Source organism: Macaca nemestrina, chromosome 13, assembly GCF_043159975.1.
Source record: "Macaca nemestrina isolate mMacNem1 chromosome 13, mMacNem.hap1, whole genome shotgun sequence".
Lineage (NCBI taxonomy): Eukaryota > Metazoa > Chordata > Mammalia > Primates > Cercopithecidae > Macaca > Macaca nemestrina.
The window spans coordinates 55,708,637-55,736,364 of record NC_092137.1 but is presented as its reverse complement, the minus strand read 5'-3'; the positions used below and the strand labels follow the sequence as shown (position 1 = coordinate 55,736,364).

At 35.7% G+C, this 27,728-nt stretch overlaps 1 protein-coding gene across 10 annotated transcripts in view; it reads left to right on the top strand.

Moving 5' to 3' along the window:
* The window catches only part of LOC105465055 (coiled-coil domain containing 88A), a 129,635-nt gene that overhangs the window by 36,378 nt on the left and 65,529 nt on the right, over positions 1–27,728 (top strand). For all 10 annotated transcript variants that reach the window (XM_071076712.1, XM_071076707.1, XM_071076709.1 and 7 more), the window contains exons 4-8: positions 4,181–4,250; positions 6,518–6,576; positions 15,058–15,141; positions 16,809–16,949; positions 23,923–24,095. In XM_071076712.1, coding sequence (XP_070932813.1) covers positions 4,181–4,250; positions 6,518–6,576; positions 15,058–15,141; positions 16,809–16,949; positions 23,923–24,095 — 527 coding nt within the window. The remainder of the gene's footprint in view (positions 1–4,180; positions 4,251–6,517; positions 6,577–15,057; positions 15,142–16,808; positions 16,950–23,922; positions 24,096–27,728) is intronic.

Below are 27,728 nucleotides of genomic sequence, written 5' to 3'. Positions count from 1 at the left end.
CGTGTTGATCAGGCTGGTCGAAGGTGATCCACCTGCCTCGGCCTCCCGAAGTGCTGGGATTTCAGGCGTAAGCCACTGTGCCTGGCCCCTCTGCTTTATTGTTGTTACTAGCACTTATCACCAAAACACTTACTTGTTTTATTGTCTGTCTTCTCTTACTAAAACGTAAATTCCATGAGAACAAGGATTTCTGTTTATTCACTGCTGCATTTTCAGTGTCTAGAACATCTGGCAGATAATTGATATTCAATAAATATTTGTTGAATAGGTGACTGCCCTGATTGTCTCGAAACCTTTTTCTCTTTCAGTTGAATTGCTAAAATAATTTATTTCTCCATTTATTTTTATAGGTTTCTTATAACTTGAGTTAACAAATTGAAGTATCTTCACTAGTTTATATACATATGTTATCAACTTTGACCTGTTCGTTAATTTGTTCCTCCTTTTAGTGAACTCATCTTGGGCTCATTTATATATTCTTTTTCCATTTCTTTAATACTTTAATGGTGAATTTCTTTAGAGCTAAGTTAAGTCTGGGCAGGCTGTGATGATATAATAAATCTTAACAATAGCAGTCAGTTTTTAAGCATCTCTGTTTTATGTCTTGTATATTTTTTAATATTATTCATAAAATTGAAATGGGGAAATAAAAAGACTTTTTACAAAAATATAGCTAGAATCCAGGCCAGGTGCAGTAGTACATGCCTGTAATCCTTGCACTTTGGGAGGCCAAGGCAAGCAGATCACTCAGTGTCAGGAGTTTGAGACCAGCCTGGCCAACATGATGAAACCCCGTCTGTACTAAAAAATACAAAAATTAGCTGGACGTGGTGGCGTGCACCTGTAATTCCAGCTATTTGGGAGGCTGAGGCAGGAGGATCGCAGGAACCTGGGAGGCAGAGGTTGCAGTGAACCGAGAATGCGCCACTGCACTCCAGCCTGGGCGACAGAGCGAGACTCTGTCTCAAAAAAAAAAATATATATATATATATATATTTTTATATAAATATATAAATATATATATATATACACACTCAAATATATATACACGCAAAAGTAAGTGATGTAAATGAGTTTTATCTCTAACATCTTTAAGATAAAACTTAAAAAAAAAATTCAGTGTCTGTTAAAATTTAAAGCTTCTTGGCCAGGTGTGGTGGCTCACACCTGTAATCTCAGCACTTTGGGAGGCCGAGGTGGGCAGATCAAGAGATCCAATGTAGTGAAACCCTGTCTCTACTAAAACAAAAATTAGCCAGGCATGGTGGCATGCGCTTGTAATCCCAGATACTCAGGAGGCCGAAGCAGGAGAATCTCTTGAACCTGGGAAGGGGAGGTTGCAGTGAACTGAGATCATGCCATTTCTCTCCAGCCGAGGCGACAGAGAGACTCTGTCTCTAAATAAATAAATTAATTAATTAATTAAAATAAAAGTAAATAAAAAATTTAAAGCTTCTCTTTACGAAGGTGAATTTGAAGGCTCTTGCATCTGACTTAGGTTATCTTCACAAAGTAGGATATAGACAAAACAGTGATTTTAAAAAATGCAGCTATCTTATTTATGATTTTAAAAAAATCTGGCTGGGCACGGTGGCTTATGCCTGTAATCCCAGCACTTTGTGAGGCCAAGACAGGAGGATCGCTTGAGTCCAGGAGTTCAAGATCAGCTTGGGCAACATAGTGACACCTTGTCTCCATAAAAAATAAAAAATAAAAACAAATGAGGCAGGAGGATCGCTTGAGCCTGGGAGGTCAAGGCTGCAATGAGCTGTGATTGCACCAATGCACTCCCACCTGGGTGACAAGAGTAAGACCCTGTCTCAAAAAAAAAAAAAAAATCTATAATGACAGTCCTCATAATTTTGCTTCAAGGCAAGGAAACTAAAAATTTGAATGAAGTGACTGGGCGCGGTGACTCAAGCCTGTAATCTCAGCACTTTGGGAGGCCAAGGCAGGTAGATCATGAGGTCAGGAGTTGAAGACCAGCTTGGCCAAGGTGGTGAAACCTCGTCTCTGCTAAAAATACAAAAAAAATTAGCCAGGCATGGTGGCAGGTGCCTGTAATCCCAGCTGCTCGGGAGGCTGAGGCAGAGAATTGCTTGCACCTGGGAGGTGGAGGTTGCAGTAAGCCAAGATCGTGCCACTGCACTCCAGCCTGGGCAACAGAGTGAGACACCATCTAAAAAAAAAAAAAAAAAAGAATGAAGCAGAAATTTATTCCTTTAAGCCCATTTAGCTGTTGCACACATAGCTATAGCATATTCTCTCTTGAGATAACTTGCTTTTAATTGGAAAACTAATTCATTAAATATCCAAACTCCATATCATTCCTAGAATAAGTGATTTTAGCAAGTTTTGATACTTATTCTAACATGATACATATATCAAGTATGTACTTTCCTTTAAATGCAGGCATATTTTGGCAATAGTTTTTTAAAGTGCTAATATAATACTGAGGAAAACTTTTTGAAACTTTCTGGTTTATATCTATAAAGAATTACAGATAAGAGATGAATTCTAATTAACATCTGGTGTCATGCCAGCCTCTGACCATGGGTAAGTGCTCTAGTGAATCTAGAATTAGAAATTTTAAAAAAACAGCACAAGTTAACTTTTAATAGTTGTTTTTCATGGTTATTTGCTTTCTCATCATAGTATTAAGTTAAATAATGGATTCAAAAAGAGTTGAATACCTTTAAAAACTTATTCCTTAGTGACTAGTTATATCTGAACATGTAGTCAATTTATGAAGAATCTGTCATAGTTATTCCTTAATATTGCAATGATTCAGTAATTATCACATGGCACCCATCCATCCTATAGTCTAATTCATCCCAGACCCTTTTCGTATCATCAGTGTCAGTGGTTGTAATGGCAGACACAATGTATTTCTTCATTTCTTCAAGGAAGAGGTGGTATAAACCGAAGGTGCATACTTGATGTATTACCTAAATTGAAAAATTTGAAAGCATTCAGTTCTTTCTCAATCACCTTGTATGTTCAGAATCTACGTATATTCTTGTCACTAAAGTTTTACAGAAGTTAAACATCTATAGTAGAGGAGAGAAATAATGGTTCACTGAGGAGGAACTGACTTTCATGAAATGATCATTAGACAGCGTTTTTAATAAAGCAATTAGGTTTCTTAATTTTAATATCAGTTGACATTTTAAAAATATAGCTCTTATTTATTATATTAAAAATATGGCCAGGTGTGGTGGCTCATACCTGTAATCTCAACACTTTGGGAAGCTGAGGGGGGTGGATCACTTGGAGTTCCTGAACTCCGCCTGGGGAGGTTAGAAGTTCAAGACCAACCTGGTCAACGTGGTGAAACCCCGTCTCCACTAAAAATACAAAAATTAGCCAGGCGTGGTGGTAGGTGCCTGTAGTCCCAGTTACCTGGGAGGCTGAGGCGGGAGAATAGCTTGAACCCAGGAGGCAGAGGTTGCAGTGAGTTAAGATCACACCACTGCACTACAGCCTGGCCGACAGATCGAGACTCCATCTCAAAAAATAAAACCACATATTATATATATATCTATATATAGATATATATATGTACAGTGACAGTACTCATACATTTGTATGATGTATTTTTAGTTTCTTCAGGGAGAAAAAACAAGAACAAGAATAAAAATAACAAAAAAAAAAAAATAAAAAAAAATAAAAGCTCGAACTTTTATTGAGGAATGTTTCTTAATTTTGCTCAATCTTTTGTTGAGGAATGTTTCTTAATTTTCTAGCACCTAAAACTTCAGAGTTCCAAATAATAATTAGACCATTTTGACTTAAATGCTTTAATCTGGGGACATCTGATATTTTAAAAACTTTTTTATTATTATGTGTGTGTGTGTAGAGACGAAGGTCTCACTCTGTTTCCCAGGCTGGTCTCAAGTGATCCTCACTCTCTGGCCTTCCAAAGTGCAAGGATTACAGGCATAAGCTACCGCACCCAGCCTGATATATTATTAACTGAAGTCTATCTGGTATTATAACTTTAGTTATTTAATTCATTAAAGTTACAAAAGATTTAAGACCTTATATAACTTTTTCCATATTTGTGTAATTGCAGTATAGCACACCTATAGAAGAATGTACAAATCATATGTTATAGCTTGGTGAATAATTACCTAGTTAGCATTACCCATATAACAAGTATTGGATATTTTTTTTACAGGAGACTTTGCAGCAATTGATCATGATGTCGTTGCCAAATGTCTTAATCATTGGCAAAAATCCCTTTTCTGGTAAGTATTAAAATTAACATAATGTGAAAGTAATGTCTAACCTTTGTGTAATAATATGATGTTTATTTTTTACTAAGAGCTTATTTACATTAACTCACTAGATTTTTCATAACTGTAGAAGTTGGAGGTGATGTTCCATTTTCTAGAAAGACGCAAGCTTAGAATATTTGTAAGTTATAGGTAAGACCAGACATAAATTTTACATTAAGTTCGGTATTTTTTCTACTATACCAAACAGATACTTTTCTGTGATGATTTTTAGTGTCTTGTTATAAAGAAGTATAGAAGATGATGTAGTTACAAACTTAAAAGATACTACCTTAGAAAAGAAATGATTTTGAAATAATTTCCAGGTTTCTATTCATATATCTATTATCTACCACTGCCAAAATTGTTTGAATCTTAAGTTTTACTGATTGATTTTTTGTTTGTTTGTTTGTTTATTTATTTTGAGATGCAGTTTCGCTCTTGTTGCCCAGGCTAGAGTGCAATGGCACAATCTCGGCTCACTGCAACCTCAGCCTCCTGGGTTCAAGCGATTCTCCTGCCTCGGCCTCCTGAGTAGCTGGAATTACAGGCGTGGCCACCACGCTAATTTCTGTATTTTTAGTAGAGACAGGGTTTTACCATGTTGGCCAGGCTGGTCTCGAACTCCTGACCTCAGGTGATCTGCCCGCCTTGGCCTCCCGAAGTGCTGGGATTACAGGCGTGAGCCACCACGCCCGGTCTGATATGTTTTAATTTATATTAAACTTAGTCTGAATGGAAAGATGAGAGGCAGTTTTAGATCATTCAGATTTTTTCTTCAAAATGTTCTGCCCTTTGTCACATTTTAAATGTGATATTTTAGAATTGTAATTTTTGAACAGTTGGGGAAATTAGCAGCTACCTAACAGTTTCAACAATGGGCTTATCCTTACAGTCTACATGTTATCCAAATTAGTGTATTTCTTCAGCCCATACCCCCCTCAGTCAAAACAAACAAAACCAAAATAAAAACTAAAATCAAATAGCTATTTTTATAGAGGAAACTATTAATTAGATGTGGTGAATTAGCAGCTTAGATAGTTTTTAGAGATCCAATGGGATGTTTGATTATATAAATTTAAAAATGAAAAAACTTACCTTTGGTAAGTACCTACCAAGTTATAGGGACGAGGAGTGGAAATAAATGGTCTATGTTCTAGAAGCTGTTATGGTTTGGTAAAGGATACACAGATTATGGAGAAATCATGTAATAATTGGTATGAAGTAGAAATATGTACCAAATGTTCTGGCATATAAAATATGGAGCCATTAATTATTCTTAAAGTTGACATATAAGTGAGAGTTGGGGACCATTGATGATTGGGTCAGGGAAGACTACACAGAGATGATAAGAACCGTGCCTAGGATTGTGATTAGCAAGTAGTTCACTAGGGGGATGAGGAGGTTGGGGAAGGAGGACAGATAGAGGGAGTAGTATTAAGGCAGAGGAGTGTGTATATATGCATATTTGGGAGGAATGGTGATTAATGGCTCAGCATAGCTAGAAAGTAGGTTGTTTCATGGAGAGTAGAAGGAAATGTCTGATAAGAAGATTTGGACTTTTTCATAGACAGTTTGGCCCGGTGGTGAAAATCTGGCCCAAAGAAGTAATTTTTTTCCAGTTGAATATTTTAAGAAAATCTTAATTGAATGCTGTTGGACAGGGAATATTCTCTCCATTTCTGTTATAGATTGTTAACTTTTACCTGGCTTGTTATATACATTTAACAGCCTCACTATAACAGACATTTAAGATTCTGGTCTTCATGAGCGTGCACAGTGGAAAACCATTTAAATTTTATAAGGAGATGAATCATAAGATCTGTGTTTTAAGTAAGAAAACACTAATAGGCCTAGGAGGAGCCAGACCTATTAGGAGTCATTTTGGCTGCCTTTGTGTCATGTCCCTATATCAACCTGATTTGGTAGGTTCTTGATTTTTCAGGCTGGGATAGTACAATCATTTATGGAAAAGGAGTAAATTCATGGTTAGCATACTTGTTGCACAGAGCCTTGAAACCTCTTTATCCATTAGCCCTTCAAAATTGATATTCTTGCCCATTTCTTCTGCTGTTACCGCCTTGTACATACACAGAGCTGCTATTTTGAATTCTCCACTATATATGCTTACACTGAATCCTTCAGTCAAGTTACTGTGCATAATTGCCTCTAGAAATGATTCTCCAAATAGAGTTGAAAATGTAGCAAAATGTTGTCCTTAATAATTGTTTCTATTTTAGAACAAGGCACAGAAGAAGTTAAAAAACTGCTTTTACTTTTATTGGGTTGTGCAGTTCAGGTAAGTTAAAATATTTTTTCATATTTTCATTTTAACAACCTCTTTATATATTTTTATCAGGCTCTCATTTCTGAAAGACTTAAGGATGGACCATTAGTTTTCAAAGTCCATCTTAGAAAATTTTCAATAACTATATAACCTCCTAAGGAGATTATGTTGAAGAAAAACACTTACTTTATTTTAGAATTTAGTTACATTATCATAGTCATATCATTTAAAATATTTAATTACTCTTTTCCTTATTCTGAAGCTTATAGTGTCCCTAAATTTTTGAGGTTTTTTTTCCAGAGGTGCCCTTAAAAATCTCTCCCAAAACATCCTTGTGATTTGTTGTACTTGTGTATATTTTAGGAGAAGGGAAGGGAAAAGAGAAGGGAAGGGAGGAGGCAGAATTTATTTAAAAGAAAAAATAAGGTAAAAAGGAGGCAGAATTTATGAAAAGTGTTTTAGGAATCTTAGTTATTATTATATTGCTCTTTGATCAATGACTATAATAATAGCTATGATTTATAGAATGCCTGCTTTTGATCAGCTATTATCCCTTATATATATTTTCTCATAATATCTTCTTTCAGGTCAGGAGATCGGGTAGGGTAATATTTAAGTTATTATCCAAATTGGGACACTTGCGAAAATCAAAGAAGGTACTGTTAATAATTATAGTGGGCTAGGCATGGTGGCTCACGCCTGTAATCCCAGCACTTTGAGAGGCTAAAATGGGAGGATCACTTGAGGCCAGGAGTTTGAGACCAGTTTGGGCAACATAATGAAATCCCATTTCTGTTTTAAATACATGTAGTAATTACAGTGGAATGGCATGTGTAAACTGGGACTGTCCCAGGCAAACCAGGATGGTTACTGTAAGTTTAAATTTAGGTCATATTGCTAGTAGGCCAAAGAACTGAGAGTCAACTCTGCTCTGGACTTCAAAATTCTATTATACTATGTTAGTTTTTCATTTCAGCCATTTTTTGGATGAATTATTATAGTGTCATTCTAAACTGTCTTCTTTGTGAAATGAGATTATTTATAAACAAATAATATGATTACTAGTAATTTTTTTTACATACGTACAACAGAAATTATATGTCCCAGAGAGTGTTGGCTTTTAGAGCTGACTGCTTGGAAGCAATAATCTTACATAATGTATGTTATTAAAATTTCATGCTGTGTAATGTACAGGTGTTTACTGCACAACTGATTAAACATTAAGTTGAATATGGTGTTTGTAGTCTTCTAATTTGGTCATCAGATTTTGAGTCAGAAGTACAACTCTTATTTACAGCCTTTATGTACTATATTTGCTTTAAAAAATACCCTGTGTTGGTGAATGTTGTGTAAATTTAGATTACATAGCAATGGCATAAATATGGTTTTTATTGCTGGTTACTGCTTGGTCGTTATTGCTGATTACTAAAATTGACAGTAGGAATGGAACAGAACCAAGGACCTTTTTTTGAGACAGGGTCTCACTCTGTCACTCAGGCAGGAGTGTAGTAACATGATCATGACTCTCACTGCAGCCTTGACCTCCAGGGTTCAAATGATCTTCCCGTTTCAGGCTCCCAAGCAGCTGGAACTACAGACATGTGCCGTCATGCCTGGCTAATTTTTTTTTTTTTTTTTTTTTTAAAGAAATAGGGTCTCACTGTATTGCCCAGGCTCGTCTCAAACTCTTGTCCTCAAGTGATCTTCCTGCCTCGGCCTCCCAAAGTCCTGGGATTACAGGCATGAGCCACCCTGCCTGGCCCCAAAGGGTAAATTTATCTGAAAATAAAGAAAAACTAATTATACTCAAGTTAATTCTTTTTTTTTTTTTTTTTTGAGATGGCGTTTCATTCTTTTTGTACAATGGTATTATCTTGGCTCACTACAACCTCTGCCTCCCGGGTTCAAGTGGTTATCCTGCCTCAGCCTCCCTAGTAGCTGGGATTACAGTAGCTCCCTAGTGCACCACCACACCTGGCTAATTTTTTATTTTTAGTAGAGACAGGGTTTCACCATGTTGGCCAGGCTGGTCTCGAACTCCTGACCTCAGGTGATCCACCCGCCTCAGCCTCCCAATGTGCTGGGATTACAGGCTTGAGCCATCGTACCCGGCCTAATTTTTTTCATATTAAAAGAGAATAAGTTTTATCAACTGTAGAAAACAAAGCAAAGGCTCAAGGAGACTGTCATTCTAACCTATGTTAACATCATTCAAGGTTTTTTTAGAAATGAGGAGATGGAAAGGGTGTCAGACCTTGGTCTTTGATGTGATATCAGCTTGTCAAGAAACTTGGAGACCCATCTTTTTATATATTTGATGTCCATGTAGTCATAGCAGAATTATGTTTTTACTTGAGAGCCCTTAAGACTTGGATCTATTTTGGTGCCAGCATGACTTACCTACCAAGAAAGGAGGAAAGATCCAATTTTGAAAAATGTTGTTATCATTCTGTATTTTAAAAATGTTAGTGACCTAAATTTTTTTTTTTTTTTTTTTTTTTTTAATGCTTATGGGTGCTATAGTAAAGGACAGAGACAGGGATTTTAGAAAAAAGATGTAAAGCTCAAAGAGATTGAATTTTAGAGAAGACAGAGTAAACAGTACGAATTTGAGGTAATAATTACCATAATGTAATATACATTGGTGCATAGAAGAAGTATTTTCTTAAGTTTACTTGTAGTATTAGGAAAGCCCTCTGACAAGGTAATATTTGAAATGAGAGCAACAGCCTATTCAGGGAACATAAAGTGTGGTTGGACCAGGGGTGGTGGTGGGTGGATCACTTGAAATGAGGCATTCAAGACCAGTCTGGCTACGTGGTGAAACGTTGTCTCTGCTAAAAGAAAAATACAAAAAATTAGCCGGGCATAGTGGCTTGTGCTTGTAGTCCCAGCTACACAGGAGGCTGAGACAGGAGAGTTGTTTGAACCTGGGAGATGGAGGTCGCAATGAGCCGAGGTGGCTTCACTGCACTCCAGCCTGGGCGACAGAGCAAGACTTCATCTCAAAAAAAAAAAAAAAAAAAAAAATGTGGTTGAAATGTAGGATTTATGGGGATGAATGGCAAGATATTAGACTGGAGAGTTTACATGAATTGAGTTATGAAGGATTGGGTTTGCCACTTTAAGATAGAGTTCAGATTTCAGGCCAGACGCGGTAGTTCACACCTGTAATCCCAGCACTTGGGAGGCTGGAACAGTGGATCACCTGAGGTCAGGACTTCCAGACCAGCCTGACTGACATGGCAAAACCCTGTCTCTACTAAAAATACAAAAATTAGCCAGATGTGGTAGCGGGCACCTGTAGTCCCAGCTACTTGGGAGGCTGAGGCAGGAGAATTGCTTGAACCCGGGAGGCGGAGGTTGCAGTGAGCCAAGATCGTGCCACTGAACTCTAGCCTGGGTGACAGAGCAAGACTCCATCTTAAAAAAAAAAAAAAAAAAAAATTATTCTGTAGGTGTTTTGGAGTCACTGCTAATAATAATATAAAGTGTGTGACCAAAATCTGTCAGCCTTCACCATGACCATATAAACAGAAGTCTTTGTTGATACTTAATAGCCAGACTGTGCTTCTGGATGAGAAGCTATTGAGTAAACCAATCAGCCAACAAGTATTGTTGGAATACTTTGTAAAATGTCCCCTCTATTACAGAAATTTTGTTCATCTTGTAGTTGGACAGATTAAAATTCTGATGATTAGTACAATATGTAAATAGCATGTTTTCCCACATCTAGGTCAATCAATTTTATCTGTTACAATTGTTATTTGTAAGTAGAAATAGCAAGGTAAAATTTGCTGATATGGTACCAGAGTTTAGGAAATCAGTGGACCACAGGTTTCAAGAGATACTATATGAATGGAAAGAAATAGGGCTGGGTGCAGTGGGTCATGCCTGTAATCCCAGCACTATGGGAGGTCGAGGGGGGAGGATTGCTTGAGCCCAGGAGTTTGAGAGCAACCTGGGCAACATAAGGAGACTCTATCTGTACAAAAAAAAGAAAAAAGAAAGAAAAGAAAAAAAAATTAAGTTAAAGAGGGGAGGGGGGAGAGAGAAATAAGCATTGGGAAATTGAAAAATATTTTCTTCTTTTGAAGAAAAAAAATGAATTTCTTAAGAGGAAGCAGCATTCAAAAACGGTAAAGTTAACCACCATCCAAAGATCTTACCTGACAAAATAAATTACAACTTTTAATCCTTGATTATATTTAAGTAAAAGCCACAGAAATAACTTTAAATATGAAGAAAACCGTCCAAGGCCAGGGCTTGGGTATTTTTGTTATTGACTGTCCAACTCAGGTTCCTCCAGAATCTTTTTCAATGGGTAACGCAAGTCTTCTGAACCAGTTCTGAGCATCACCTAGAATTTTCACACATCTGTGACTCTTCATCCTAGCCCTGAAGTAGTTGAGAGAGTTCTAGGTGAAACCATCCTATGCAGAAGAAAAATTTTTGCAGTGTTTTGTTTGGAAATTTCTTTGTTCTAAGACTATGTGAAATTCACCCTTTTTAGCAGAACTTAAAACCTATCAGTGCAGGCTACTTAGTATCCAGAAATATTACTTATTTTGGACTTTGGCCAGGTTGGGTAGTGCCGAAAGTAACTGAGTGTCAAGTGTGGTTAGAATTAAAAATTTGACCCTTTTATGTACCTCAGAGGGAATCTAACATTAGTATTTGATTCTGAAAACCAGTTTTGAACTTGTTCAGTTTGACGGCTACAATCTGTTGTTTTCTTATCACTGATCTGTAAAGCATCTTAAAAGTTAGCATTTTAGAACTTTATCATATCACTTTTTAAGGAAATAAAACAAATTTCTGCTTGGTTCAGTGATGCGTCTTTAGTCTCAGCTACTTGGGAGGATCACTTGAGGCCAGGAGTTCAGGGCAGCCGTATGCTATGATCATGCCTGTGAATAACCACTGTGCTCCAGCCTGGTAACGTAGCAAGGCCCAGTCTCTTAAGAAAAAAAAAAAAAGGAAATAAAACAATTTCTAGCAAGGCATTTGTTTTTCTGAGAATATTTAAAAATACAAATATAGCTCAAAGAGGGAGACTTTTGTTGATACGAGTGTTGTTTTCAAATACGTAATTGGAAATTTACAATTTTAACAATTTTTGAAATACATAGTTCAGTGGTACTCTGATTGCTGTACATTCACATTGTTGTATAACCATTACGACCATCCATCTGAAGAACTTTTCTCATCTTCCGAAACTAAAACTCTGTACCCATTAAATAATGACTCCCTTTGTTACCAGCCCTCGGTAACCACCATTTTACTTTATGTCTCTGTGAATTCGATTGCTCTAGGTACCTCATACAAATGGAATCATACGGTATTTGTCCTTTTGATGGGCTTATTTCATGTAGCATAATGTCTTTAAGGTTTTTTCATGCTATAGCATGTCTCAGTTTCCTTCCTTATTAAGGCTGAATAATATTCCATTGTTTATATATACCAAATTTTGTTTATCCATTCATCATTGAACACTTGAGTTGCCTCCGTTTTTTGGCCTTTGTAAACAATGTTGCTATGAACATGAGTGTACAAATGTCTGTTCGAAGCCCTGCTTATTGCTCTTTGGTAGAACTATGATTTGTTTACACCTATATTATCAGTTTTCTTATTGAAAACACTGTAATGTGCTCCTTGTTTTATTATTTTCTTGTTCAGTATCTTGTTTTGGGTGCCATTTCCTCTATTTTAGTAGTTTTTCCACATAAACCTGTCTTATTTCTTTAAGATCATAGAGCATGTATTGAAAATATGAGGAATTTGAGGAATAATGTATTAAGGGCTTAAGTTCTCTGGTAGAAGATGTACAACTTTAGGGTTTATGCATTTCTCTCTCCCACCCACCTCCCACCCTAATCACTTTTTTGCTTTTTTGCCATGTCCCAGTTTCCACATCATATTCTTGTGTGTGTGTGCGCGCGCGCGCGCGTGTGTGTGTGTGTGTGTGTGTGTGTGTGTGAGAGAGAGAGAGAGAGAGAGAGAGAGAGAGAGTCTTACTCTGTTGCCCAGGCTGGAGTGTAGTGGTGCGATCTCGGCTCACTGCAACCTCCGCCTCCTGGGTTCAAGCAGTTCTTCTGCCTTAGCCTCCCAAGTAGCTGGGATTACAGGCGCCTGCCGCCACGCCTGGCTAATTCTTTGTATTTTTAGTAGAGACAGGGTTTCACCATGTTGACCAGGCTGGTCTTGAACTCCTGACCTTAGGTGATCCAGCTGTCTTGGCCTCCCAAAGTGTTGGGATTACAGGCATGAGCCACTATGCCTGGCCTCCGTACCATATTCTTAGAATATCATGGTAATCTACTGGCTTAGTAATCAGTTACTATAATACAATTGTTTAACTCAGAGTTAAACAATTAATTTTAGTGTCCATGATAGTTTAAGAACTTTACATAAAGATAAGAGAGCTTAATTTTAATTGGAAAAAACAGTTTGCTGATATTATTTAGTCTTCACAGCTGGTATTAAGCTATATATCTGTTTTTAACACCAGACTTTCTCACGCTGTAGACCTGGGCTATTCAATACAGTAGCCACTAGCCGCATGTGGCTATTTGAATTAAAATTAATTACAATTAAATTAAAATTTCAGTTTCTCAGTTGCACTAGCTACATATCAGGTACTCAATAGCTGCATATATGCATATAGCTAATGATCACCATATTTATTGGGCAGCTCTGATACAGAAATTTGATCTGATTATTCAGCTTCAAAGTTGGAATCTTTTATTCTTTTTTCCATCTTGACAGTCTTTCTCTTTTCTATCCTTCAAAAGCCTATGAAATTTATTCTGTATCTTTAGGGAAGCCTAACCTGTTTATAAAACATTTTGAGAATGCTTAACTTTAAGAGTTAAATTAAGGTGTGAGATTTAGTAGAAATTGTGTGTGTTACAAGGGTAAAGGAAAAATTTTCATTGATGGATGAGTTCCTAAAGATAATACAAGTAAAATACAAGTGGCTCTGGCTTAGAAAAGGGAAGTGTATCTATTTAGTCTAAACTGAAGGCAGAGAAAGATATGGCAGTTGAATTAAGGGACTCTGGTGAGTCATAGTCAATACCTTTGATAATAATTATGCTGTTTTGTGTTCTGATAGGCTCAGAAACTGCATAGGTCAGCAATTTTGGTAGTGTTAAATTTTAAAATTGATGTTACTATACCTGAAATGTTAATTATTTTATATATGCTATGAATTTATTATTAGAACATAATTCTTAATTGTTCTTACAAGGCCTGTCAAGTATTGTTTGCTAGACAAAAATTCTTGTGTTTAAACCCACTAATTTGTATTCCATCCACCCAAAACTCTGACTTCCTAATCACAACTAGGAATTATACATTTCTGGTAATTTAGTTTTAACCATTTTATTATCCTAATAATTCTGTGTTTGCAAGATACAGAACTTTCTGCATTGATGGAAATGTGTTTAAATTGTATAGTAGTAGAAAATAGAGCATTACAATTTGATAAAATAAACATGTAAAGCATAAATCAGAGCCTTGTAAGTTTCATGATCAAAGAGCTAGTTTTAAATTTTGTGACTATATTGTCCTCACTAGTAGTTCAGTAATTGGTCCAGGAGATGCATCTAAGTGAGACAAGGCAGTGCTGTCTATTTTGTAGGCACTTCTCATTTGTTAGCGGTAAGAATACAGTGATACTAGCAGTTGGTTTGCAGCATTAGAGATGTAAGTGAAGGCAGAGATTAAAATGCATGTTAAATTGTTAATGCTGACTGGAAAGAAAAAGATTGTTTTGCATTTTAATATTTGTAATTTATATAAAGCTTTCTAAAAGTTACACAATAAAGAATTACCCCCTTTATTCCATTTGGTTACATGTGTACTCGTATATATATTTTAAAGTTTTGCCCCGGTAACTTTGCTATGTTAGAAACAAATCAAATATTTATTAGATTACATTATAAATGTTGAACTGGGCCACAAAAGTGGGTTTCTTTTATTAAGATTGATAGAATGAAGATGTGAGAATGAATTGTAAGCTTGAAGTAAAAATTGCTTAAATTTTTTTTCCAAGAAGAAAGGCCGTGTTGTTTGGTCATAGTCAGGGACTGACTGAGCATTTTGGCTGTATTCCGAATTCTGCCACTGACTCACTGTGTTTTTTGGCAAGTAACTTATCCTCACTGAAACAAGTTCTTGATTCTTTACTTCTCTGTGTGTAAAGTTAGCATAATAATATTGTGCTAACCTCAGATGGGTTGTGTAATGGTTTCCCACTTTAGAACTTTCCAGCATAAAAATAGTATGGATTTTCAGTGCCTTGCTTTTTAAAATAATTATTTCTAAGTTGTTGTTTATTAGGTAAGTATGTTAGACAATTTAAATGCAAAACAAAACTCTTACTATACTTTTCAAAATATAGCAAACCTCATAAATTTTAGTTATATACAACATTTTAAGGACCATACCCTATAAAGTATGAATAACTATTTTATTCATTTATTTTAGTGTCAGAAAAAAGAAGAATTTATTGAAAGAATTCAAGGTTTAGATTTTGATACAAAAGCAGCAGTTGCCGCACATATTCAAGAGGTAATATATACAATTTTATGTGCTATTTATGAAGCTTGTGGTGTACTTATTTGTCTATCTCCTAAAATACCTAAAAGTAATATAATAAGCAAGAACAAATCAAGATCAAATATAGATGAACCCTGCTTTTATACAAATTGTCTTCTCTTTAGAGATAGTTCCTTAAGTTTGGCACAGTGTTAACTACAAATATACTGTTGCCCTTATTCTATAGTGACATAGGCAGAAAGTGTTAAAAAGTCATAGTATACGCAAGAACAAATCAAGATCACATAGATAGGGAGCCTGCTTTTATACAAATTGTCTTGTCTTTAGAGATAGTTCCTTACACATGGCACAGTGTTAACTATAAATATACTGTTGCCTTTATTCTTTAGTGACATGGGCAGAAAGTGTTATTTGAGGAATGAGGTATATGTCTTTGTTAGAATAGATTACAAAGCAGTAAATGGAAACAGCAGAAAGTGGAACACTGCTTGTAATTCAAAGCGATAGTGAGGTAAGATGACAAGCTTAGTATTGTCATTCTAATGATTTTCTTTTGAATGAATAGACAGCATAATTTTTATTAAAGATACTACTTGAATTATAAACCCATTAATGATTTGTAGCATTCATATAAAAACTTAAGTCTAGGGCATATTGTGCAGTGTCAAATAATTGAAATTAAAATTTGTTAAGATTCATTTTAAAATCTATTTCTGTATCTGTCTATTCTTGGGCTTTTAATCTTATAAAGACACTTTAGAATTAGAGTATGTTAAATTTTACATGTTGATTAGAAAAGGGAAAAGAAAATTTTAAAATGGTGAAAATTGGTAGTATTTAAAATATTCTTTATTTAGAAGATTTTTGTGTTCCATAGGTAATCTTTTCTCTTATTTAGCATCTGTAAAGCCCAGATTTCTTATCAGTAACATTATTATCAACCATAAGCATATTAGTACTTTACAAGATGTAGTTTTATTGGTAGTCTCCCATTATAGAGACATATTTGCTTTACGCTAGTTATATGGTTTTATTTTATTCTGAATAAATGCTAAGTATTGCAAGTTATGGAATTTGCCACCATCCTTGGAAGTGTAATTATTTTTGCTATTATGAAAGTTAAAGCAAATTATTAGAATTATAGTGAGAAATGGAAGGCACTTATATAACTTTTCCATTCTTTTAAAAATCTTTATATTGGTAATCCTTTCTCCTAACCTTCTGTGACAGTGTCATCTTCAGAATCTATAAAGATCTAGATATTCAATAACAACAATGCAATAACATATATCCTACAAGATTAAAAACTTTTTGCTCTTGAATTCAAGTACAATAAATTAAAAGTCTTATCTACAAAATTCAGTTGATTTTGTTAAAGAAGTTGTCAGGATATATCAACATTACTTTCCTTTAAGAATGCCTTGAGTTAAATATTAGTATTTTATTTTTGTTGACTAGAAAATGAATATTAATTCATTTAAGGATTATATTTAGTTAAAAATAATTTTTATTTGTAGTGTTTTCATCATTAATTTCAAATGTTCTCCTTGTAACATCATACTGGCTTTTCATATTTTATATGGGTTATATAATACTTGAGCTAATATTGTACTATAGTGGAATAGATTTTTAAGTATTAACCACTTTTTTGGTTGTTTATTTCGGTTACTTTTCTAAAGGTAACTCATAATCAGGAAAATGTGTTTGACCTGCAATGGATGGAAGTGACTGATATGTCGCAGGAGGACATAGAACCACTCTTGAAAAATATGGCATTGCATCTAAAAAGACTTATAGATGAGAGAGATGAACATTCAGAGGTTTGTAAATTTCTTTCAGTATATTGTGAAAGTCTGCTTTCCAAAAAAGAAAATAGTAGCTTTAGGCAGTTTTCAGAAACGATACTATTTCTTAGAGGCGGGTAATACAGGAGTGTCTTTTTTTGTGTGGAACACAGGAACCTGAAAGGATGTGTAAGAACCCCAAATTGCTAGTAAACAGATTGCAGTTAGGTTTTCTCTTCTTCTTTTCTTTTCTTTTTTTTTTTTTTTTTCCAGACGGAGTCTCGCTCTGTGCCCAGGCTGGAGTGCAGTGGTGCGATCTCGGCTCACTGCAAACTCCGCCTCCCGGGCTCACGCCATTCTCCTGTCTCAGCCTCTCTGAGTAGCTGGGACTACAGGCGCCCGCCACCACGCTCGGCTAATTTTTTGTATTTTTAGTAGAGACGGGGTTTCACTGTGGTCTCTATCTCCTGACCTCATGATCCGCCCGCCTTGGCCTCCCAAAGTGCTGGAATTACAAGCGTGAGCCGCCGCGCCCCGCCTCTCTTCTCCTTTTCTTTTAAATTAACATTATTCTTTTGTTCCTGTGTGTTTTTCAAGTCATCCCCACAGCTTTGGCAACAATACAAAAGTGTGAAACTGAAAATATAGTTGATGTAACTGGAAAAATCATTGCGGTGAAGCTTAAGAATTTGCTTAAGGCTAATTTCTTAGTTTTATTGCCACATGTTGAGGTTGGAAAAGTAAGTTTTAATAAAAGGAGAATAACAGGTGTTCTGAATAAAATGTCCCACAAAAGATCTCAAATGAGGTGTGATTTTTAAAAAGAGAATTATTTTAAGTCTGTTAAAACAGAACTTTGCTTTTTAAAAAGAGTAAAAGTGTACCAAGTTTTCTATCTGCAGTGTCTGAAAGCAGTTTATAATTTTAAAGAGTCTAGACTTTTAATGCATGTGATGGTGGGTAATATTTTCTTAATAGCAGAGCAAAGTACTCTGCCATTCTGCAGAATGTATAGCTTTTATCAGTTTCATTTACATGCGAGAGACAGTTTTGAGCTTATTTATAGAGAATTTGTATCAATACTCTTGAGACCAGTGAAAGACTACATAGAGAAAATTCCTAAACATTTTTTTCAGAATAAAACTTTCTTGTCTCTGTAGGGGTTAGTCAGTTCTGATGTGAATTTTCAATTTTTCTTCAGGCATTAAACAAAAAGAAAATATAGGAGATAAACATTTTAAAGCAACAATTAAAATTTTTAAAAAGCTAGGACATTGAGACCAAAGGAAGGAAAGAATAAATTGGAAAACATTCCTACTATGCATCAAATTTATCCTGAGATACTCAGATCATTTCATTTTCAATCAGATTATTTAGCTATATGCTATCATTTTTTAGTGTCTTTTTACTGATTTATGCATTTTCTAGAATATTTATTTGTATTTCAGGTTGTTAAAGGTATTGCAGTAAGGTATCCTCCAGTTTCTGAGGAATTATTTCTAGGAATCTGTACTTTGGTTTTATTTTATTTTATTTTTTAAATTTTTTTGAGATGGAGTCTGGCTCTGTCGCACAGGCTGGAGTGCAGTGGCGCAATCTCAGCTCACTGCAACCTCCGCCTCCCAGGTTCAAGCAATTCTCCTGCCTAAGCCTCCCAAGTAGCTGGGGTTTCAGGCATGCACCACCATGCACGGCTAATTTTTGTATTTTCAGTAGAGACAGGGTTTTGCCATGTTGGCCAGGCTGGTCTCTAACTCCTGATCTCAGGTGATCCTCCTACCTCGGTCTTCCAAAGTGCTGGAATTACAGGTGTGAGCCACTGCACCCAGCCTGTACTTTGGTTTTATATGACTGATGGGTGCATATAAAATGTTAGATCTTGGGCTGGGCGTCTCAAAAAAAAAAAAAAAGTTTGATCCCATTTAAGTGAATTGATTAATGTGGGGTGAACAGAATACTTATCATTACATGACTCTGGTTAAACTAAAAGGAATATGAAATACTGTATAGAATGATTGTTTGAAAAACCTTTTAAAATATGTTATCCTGCCAATTAAGCATTTTTGTTGAATTTGTTTTTCAAATAAGGAAGAAAAAGTCATACTCTTCTGTCTCAGATACTTGGGAAGCAACTTGCTATCTGGGATAGGGTAGGCGAGAGATATCCAATCTGGGATTGGATATCTGGGATATCCAATCTGGGAAATTTTTTTCCCTCAATTTGGGCTACCAGTAGACTAACTTGAAAAGGTCATTAAAAAAATTGTGAAAAATGTTAGACAAATGTAAAGGTAGTATGTAAATGTAACTCTGTGTCATATATTAGATTGAAACAAGTTCTTATTTAGAGTTTCCCTTTAACTTTTTTTTATTTTGATTAGCTTTTGTTATAATTATTTCACTTCAGCCTAAAAAGTATATATTTGGTCACCCTTTTTAACATTTCTCTTTCGTATTCTTAATGCTATAGAAAAAGTATGTCTTCAGTCCTCTCCTTTTACTAAAAACCAAATAGGAGATTTTTAATGAATTTAAGACCTCTTTATTATCACTGTTTATTTTATGCTAGACTTTGTGCTGTAAGTTTAACACATACTGTTTTATTAAATCTGCATGAAAACCCCATTTTATAGGTAAAGATACTTGAGCCCCAAGTAGTTAAGTAATTTGCCAGATCTAACTCCACTGCCTGTGGTTAGAAACATAATACTGTAATGCCTTTGCTTAAATCCATGATTGTACTGGGCACATCTCTAATTTCTTTTCCTTAATAATGAGTTCTACAAGTAGAATTAATAGGTCACCTGTTTTTGTGTTTTGTTTTGTTTTTTTTGTCTTTAGCATTGATGTGTCTTTTTATGTTCATTCTTCACCATATATTAAGAAACAACTGGTTTTTGCAAGGTCTTGTGCTTGGGAGCAAAAAAATTGACAAACTATTTCAAAAAAGAACCAAAAATTGTTATAGTCTAATAAGGAAGTTATTTTATTAAAATAATTAACAATAAAATTGTGAAAGTGATAAGTACAAAAAATAATATATATCATTTTTATATATATTCTTGTAGCATATAGTATATATTCCTATATATGTTCTTACATATATGCTACAGGAGTGGGAGGGTATATGAAATTAGTTATGCTTTAAAAACATTTGCCATCAGATTATTTTGTTTTGTTTGTTTTTGCATCAGACTATTTTGAAAATGTATGGGAAACCTTGAGCTCAAGAAGTTACTGCTATTAGAGAAAAGTCAAAATATCTAAATAATCTTTAATGGAAAATACTCTGGGAACTCTTAACTTTTAAAATACCAGGTTTCTTTCTTTCTTTTTAATATTTTGTAATATGTAATTCATTGACTTTTGGAAGTTCTTGATAGATATCACCATTTCACCACCTACTAAGTTCACATGTAGTGTCTGTCTTCTATATTTTCTCCTGTTCTTAGTTTTGTGAATTGCTTAATTGAATATTTTTGAGCACCCATTTTTATGTAAAATACTATGCTAGATAAAATTAGAGATTGAGAGATACAAAGGAGGTGTAAGAAAGATTGCGTCTGGTTTATTGAGAAAACTACATTATTTGTAAGTACAAAATATGAGCTAGCATATAATTAAGTGCTAGTTTATTTGTGTATGAGACAAATATTATATACTTACTACTATCTGTCAGCTTTGTTAGAGTCAGGAGATATTAGAAAGCAAGATTAAAGGTAATTGAGACAGTAAGAAAATATACAAATAAAAGTTGACTCCAAGTACATGCAGTCAACTATGAAAATTAATAACACTATTCACAGAGAGATAGGGAAGTTGGGATGAGCACGCTGATAGAGGGATAGAACTGAATAGTGTCATTGGACATAGGAACGAACCATCCTTCAAAAAGTGCCAAGAAGGGAATATGATTTTTTTTTCCTCAGTAAAAGAAACTTGTATATCTTTGAAGAACACAGAGAAAAAAGCCAATAAGAAGAAAGAAATTGAAATGTTTAAGTAAGGAATATGTATTAGGAGCAAAAAAAATGCATAAGAAGAAAGGAGTTAATCCCAGGTGGTTTTGTTTCTTTGGCAAATTGGAGGAGAGGTCATTTATTGGAAGTAATGATAGCAGTTTGCAGTTGGAGGCTTAAGTAGAGAAAAGGTAATACATTTACAGAGTCATCATAGGGAAATTTGAAAGGAGATCAGCAATATTTCAATAAAAGGATAGATGGGCAGTGGAAAGAGTTTAATTGAAAATGGATGGCAAGATCTGTAGTAGGACTGCGTAACTTCTTGTTTTTCTGCTAGAGCTTTATCATCTTGGAGTAAAAATAGAGAAAACTGATGGTGGGTCAGGAAGATAACAGTGTTAGAGTCAAACTTGAATTTGAATCTCTGCTATCTGTATTATTGGTTGGGTGACTTCGGTTAAGTTATTTAATCTATATGAACCTAAGTTTTCTCATGTCTAAAACTGGCATAATACCTCTATTGCAAATTGTAGTATTGGATGAGATCTTGTTGGAAAATCCCTCACAAGTTCTATAAATGTTAATTCCTTTTTCTTTTTCTGCAAAGAGTGAGTCAGTAACAGCACAGTAAGGATGACATTTAAGGGCCTAATTATAATTCCAGACTGAGTAGGAACTCTAAAGTAGCCAGGAATAATATTCTGGACTGAGTAAAAGCGGGGAGGAGTTGAGTGATTAAAGATTCAGGAGTAGGTATGGTGACATAGGAAAATGACAGTAAAGGAGGCATGCTACAATAGAAAAATTGCTTCCTTTGCTAGAGAAAACTGTATGTATTGAATAAGGAGTGGACATGAAATTAGTAGGGAGAAAAAGAAATGGGAAGTAACATTCTGAGATTCATCAACAGACATATGGAATCGAAAAGCAATAGTTACAGGCAGGAAGGTAAGACAGACCTTGATACAGGTGAAATGTATCCTGAGGATAAATAAATGAATTGTGGTAGATGTTGGGAAAAAAGAAAGTAATGATTCAGGGAAGGCAGATAAGACTTGGTGATGAAAAATAAAGCAAGGATGCTTATTTCATGATCCCAAGATGGTAACCCCACCATTCTTTCTGGAATAGTAGTACAGCTGAAATTTCTATATAAGACAGTTTATTTGCCTGAGAAGTTTGAAAGAAAACCTGAGAAATTGGTTTAGAGTAAGATAATTTACAGATAACAAAAGGAAAATTAGGGGAATGGAGGAATAGGTACATATAGCCCTTAAAGTTTAGATTTAGGAAAATGAAAGGGAGGTTTGTGTCCCATGGAGGGGAAAGAGAGAGAGAGAGAGTAGGGGGGCAGAGAGGAGAGAAGAGGGGAGGGGAGGGGAGGGGAGAAGAGAAGGAGGAAGGAAGGAAGGAAGGAAGGAAGGAAGGAAGGAAGGAAGGAAGGAATTTGTCTTTGAGATGGGAAGCAGAAGGAAGGAAGGAATCTGGAAGCGGAAGGAAGGAAGGAAGGAATCTATCTTTGAGATGGGAAGCAGATTGGGACTGCTATTAGAGAGAGCAGAAGATGTGGAGTTAGGCTGGCCTGAAGTCATGGCATGTTAGCTAGCTGTGTGATTATGGAGAAATCAATCACTGTTCCTCAGTTACTTACTGCAGAGTAAAGAGATAAAGCTAAACCTTTGAGGTATTGTTAGGACCCTCCAAGAACCCTGTTCATAATTCAAGAACAGTGCTGTCCAATTCTGCTGTGATGGCAAGATTGTATTTCTGGGCTGTCCAAGATTGTGTTTCTGGGCTGTCCCAGTGCATACAGTAATGGCTGTGTGCACTTGAAATGTGGCTAGTGTGACTAAGGAACTGAATTTTATTTTATTTTATATTTTTGAGACTCTCACTCTGTCACCCAGGCTGGAATGCAGTGAAGCAATCTTGGCTTATTGTAATCTCTTGCCTCAGCCTCCCGGGTAGCTGAGATTACAGGTGCGCACCACCATGCCCAGCTACTTTTTTTGTATTTTTAGTTCATATGGGATTTCACCATGTTGGTTAGGCTGGTCTTGAACTCCTGACCTCAAATGATCTGCTCTCCTTGGCCTCTCTAAGTGCTGGGATTATAGGTGTGAGCCACTGTGCCCGGCCCAGAACTGAATTTTTAAAAAATTTTTAATTAAATAGCCACCTATGCTACTGGCTATTATATTGGACAACATAGTGCCAGCCAAATCACTATTTCTTTTCTATGTCAGCAGGTCTTTTATGCCTTTCCACCATTGGCTGTCTAATCTAATCATTTTCATCATAATTGATTTCTTTTGTTTAAAAAACTAGGAAGGGAAAAAATAGCAAAGACATGGAATGAACCCAAATGCCCCTCAATGATAGACTGGATAAAGAAAGTGTGTTACATATAAACCATGGGATACTGTGCAGCCTTAAAAAGGAATGAGATCATGTCCTTTGCAGGGACATGGATGAAGCTTGACACCTTTATCCTCAGCAAACTAATGTAGGAACAGAAAAGCAAACACCACATGTTCTCACTTTTCAGTGGGAGCTGAACAATGAGAGCACATGGACACAGGGAGGTGAACAACACTCACTGGAGCCTGTCGGGGGAGGCCAGGTGGGGAAACATTAGGGAAAAGAGCTAATGCATGCTGGGCTTAATACCTAGGTGATGGGTTGTCAGGTGCAGCAGACTACTATGGCACACATTTACCTATGTAACAAATACGCATACCCTACCACATGTACCTCGGAACTTAAAAAATAAATAAATAAATAAATAAATAAATAAATAGGTATGAAAAGAAAAAAACTAGGAAGGGAAAAACATTATCTTCTTTAGTATCATTTACTAAGTAGCTCATGCATGAACTGTTGAATGGAACTTTTAAGAATGACAACTAAATATGATAGTTAAGATGTTTTTGACCAATGAATTGTTTTTGATATTGTAGTACAATTCTTAGACCTAGTGGATCTTGTTGATGTGTTTAGTTTGCTAATACGTAGAATACTGAAAGTGATTCTGTGTGTATTTCTAGACTATCATAGAACTCTCTGAAGAGCGAGATGGTCTTCATTCTCTACCCCATGCCTCTTCATCTGCACAGTCACCCTGTGGTTCTCCAGGCATGAAGCGAACAGAAAGTCGACAACATCTGTCGGTGGAACTGGCAGATGCTAAAGCCAAGATACGAAGGCTTAGGCAGGAATTGTAAGTTGCTGATTTTCGAGGTTCATTGAATTTATGTGGTCCCAAAGGTGACCTAAACAATATTTTTAAGCTTATGGAAATATTTCTAGCTTGTGTCAGTGTTTTCACAAGTATGTGTCAAAATGAGAAAAATAAGGAGGTTGGCATAAGGTTTTCCTATGTTAAATCTTACCAATTTAAAGGATACCTGTTATTCTGGATTTATGGCCTTTCTAGCTTTCTAGTGTTAATGTATTTTTTTATTAAAATAAGGTCCTCCTTTGGCAAATTGGAGCTCTTAAATTTTTGTCTTACTTTCCTTGAAATCCAAATTACTAGGAACTACTGATGGAGACCAGTAAGTCTAACTCTTTTAAAATTAATGTTTTGCACCTATTCTCCCCCCCCAAAACTTAATGTTTTAAAAGACTGAGTTCTTGGCATTATACTATTACCAAAAGATAGTTTCGTGTATGTGTCTTGCATTGAAATGCCTCAGTCACGTACTTAGTAAAGGTAAATACAGTCATGTGCCACGTAACAACATTTTATTTAACAATGGGCCACGTATATGATGGTAGGTGGTCCTGTAAGATTACAATGGAGCTGAAAAATCCCTATCATCTAGTAATGTCTTGATGTGCCTGACCCTGTGTAGGCCTAGGCTAATGTGTGTCTTAGTTTTTAACAAAAAAGTTTAAAAGTAAAAGCAGAAAAGAAAAATGCTGATAGAATAAGGATATAGGCCAGGCGCGGTGGTTCACACCTGTAATCCCAGCACTTTGGGAGGCTGAGGTGGGCAGATTGCCTGAGGTCAGGAGTTCAGGACCAGTCTGGCCAACATGGTGAAACCCTGTCTCTACTAGAAAATACAAAAAAATTATCCGGGCATGGTGAGGTGCACCTGTAATCCCAGCTACTCGGGGGGCTGAGGCAGGGGAATTGCTTGAACCAGGGAGGTGGAGGCTGCAGTGAGCCGAGATGATGACACTGCACTCCAGCCTGGGTGACAGAGCGAGACACTGTCTCAAAAAAAAAAAAAGAATAAGGATATAAAGAAAGAAAATATTTTTGTACAGTTGTACAATGTGTTTACATTTTAAACTAAACATTACTAAACATTATTATAAAAGAATTAAGTTTAAAAATTTTAAAGTTTATTAAAAACATGGCTGATGCTGTGGCTCATGCCTGTAATTCCAACACTTTGGGAGACCGAGGCAGGTGGATCACTTGAGGTCAGGAGTTCAAGACCAACCTGGCCAACATGGTGAAACCCTGTGTCTACTAAAAATACAAAAATTAGCCAGGCATGGTGGTAGGCACTTGTATGTAGTCCCAGTTACCTGGGAGGCTGAGGCAGGAGAATCGCTTGAACCCAGGAGGTGGAGGTTGAAGTGAGTTAAAAGCACACCACTGCACTCCAGCCTGGTGGACAGAGCGAGACTCTGTCTCAAAAAAAAAAAAAAAAAGTGTACCATTTTAAATATTTTATATCCTATTTTTACTGTACCTTATCTATGTTCAGATATGTTTAAAAACACAAATACCATTATGTTATGGTTGCCTATGGTATTCAGTACTGTCACATGCTGTATAAGTTTGTAGTCTAGAAGCACTGGGCTATACCACATAGCCTAGGTTTATAGTAGGGTATTACCATCTAGATTTGTGTAAGTACTATACATGCTCGGTGATGTTTGCCCATTGATGAAATCACCTAACTCGTTAGAGTGTATTCCCATATTTAAACGATGCATGACTGCATTCAGATTTGGATAGTGCTGATGAAATTGTATTTTCTCAATTTTAAAAGACTATTACAGAAAACTAAGTATAAATGTTACATAGGCATTCCTTGGTGAACCACAAGTAAAGATGTGATCAGTCTCTGCTGGAGATTTGTTTTTATTTTGTACTTTTAAAAGAACAAAGGATTTTTGTTGTGGCGGCCGGTTTTTTTTTTTTTTTTGGTTTGGTTTCTTGGAATTTGAGCTTCAGAATATAGATTTTAAGTTTAAAACCACAATGTAGCAATTAAATTTATTTACTGATTATTTAAAGTAGTTAAAGAAAGTGACTGAATATGCAAGGTAGAAAAAATATTACAGTCCATAGGAAAATTTGAAAATAAAAAATAACAGCTTTCATTTGTGGATGTCTGCATTATTATGTATCTATTGAAATGAACACGCCCAGGATATTCTATAAACAGCTGCACCAGGAAAATTAGGGAAGAGATTGCTGTTATTAGTTTGACTGGCAGTTAATGGATAGTCTAAATAGTGAACACTAGTTTGTTCCATATAATTTAGCACAATTTCTCCAGTCTTTAGATAAAGCATGCAATTAGAACCGTAATGATGGCTGTGAATTCGTTTAAGGTTTTGCACTATGTTCGAATTTAATTTTTAAATAAAATTTACTTGTACATAGAGTATATTAAAATTCCAAACAACTTGAGGAGATTGATGAAATTTGGTTTTCTAATACTGATTAGAAAATGTAAATGGATATTTTTAATGGGTAAATAAATGTGCCAGTATTGTAACAAGTTTTCTCAGTAACTAGCTTTTCAACAAATACCATCTAATATCTTCGTTGCCCTTTGAAAATGTGTTTCTTTATGGATTTCTTCTATTAAAAAGAAATAAATCTCATATTAGTTCTTTTTATTGGGACAAATCTCTACTAAAGTGAATGAAGTGCAGAAATCATGGTCGACAAAAACGGCAGGTTGCCTTATACCGAATGGAAACTATACAATAAGTAATTACAACCAGAAAGTGCAAATTAACAGCATACTCATTTATGGGGTAGTACATTATGATATAATTGCTTTTGATTTATAAACATATAGTGTAAAAGTATAATTTGTGATATGGGTAAAAGAAGTAATTTTTTTATTTAAAATAGTAATTTCACTTTTATGCAGTAGTTAATACTACCAAAGAGTCCCTTTAAGTCTGCCTCCATAAATCCCATGTTTTGAAAGAATTTTTCTAATATTAACTATTTGTTATTTTTCAAAAAAATAAAAGCCTTATTGAGATATAATTCGCAGGTCAGAAAATTAATCCTTTTAAAGTGAACAATTCAGTGGTTTTAGTCTATTCAAAGAGTTGTGCAGTCATCACACAGCAATTTCTTGTGTTTTTTTTTTGTTTTGTTTTTGTTGTTATTTGAGATGGAGTCTCGCTCTGTTACCCAGGCTGGAGTGCAATGGCGTGATCTTGGCTCACTGCAGCCTCTGCCTCTTGGGTTCAAGCAATTCTGCCTCAGCCTCCTGGGTAGCCGGGATTTACAGGTGTGCACCACCACACCTGGCTAATTTTTTTACTTTTAGTGGAGATGGGGTTTCACTATGTTGGTTAGGCTGGTCTTGAGCTCCTGACCTTGTGATTCACTGCCTCAGCCTCCCAAAGTGCTGGGATTACAGGCATGAGCCACTGCGCCGGCCCACACACCAATTTCACGACGTTTTCATCACTGCAAAAAGAAACCCCATATTTAGTAACTGTCACTATCCATCCCCCTTTGCTGTCAGCTCCTGGCAATCACTAATCTACTTTCTGTTTTCATGAATTTGCCTATTCTGGACATTTTATTGTATAAACGAAATCATACAGTACGTGCCTTTTGTGACTGGCGTCA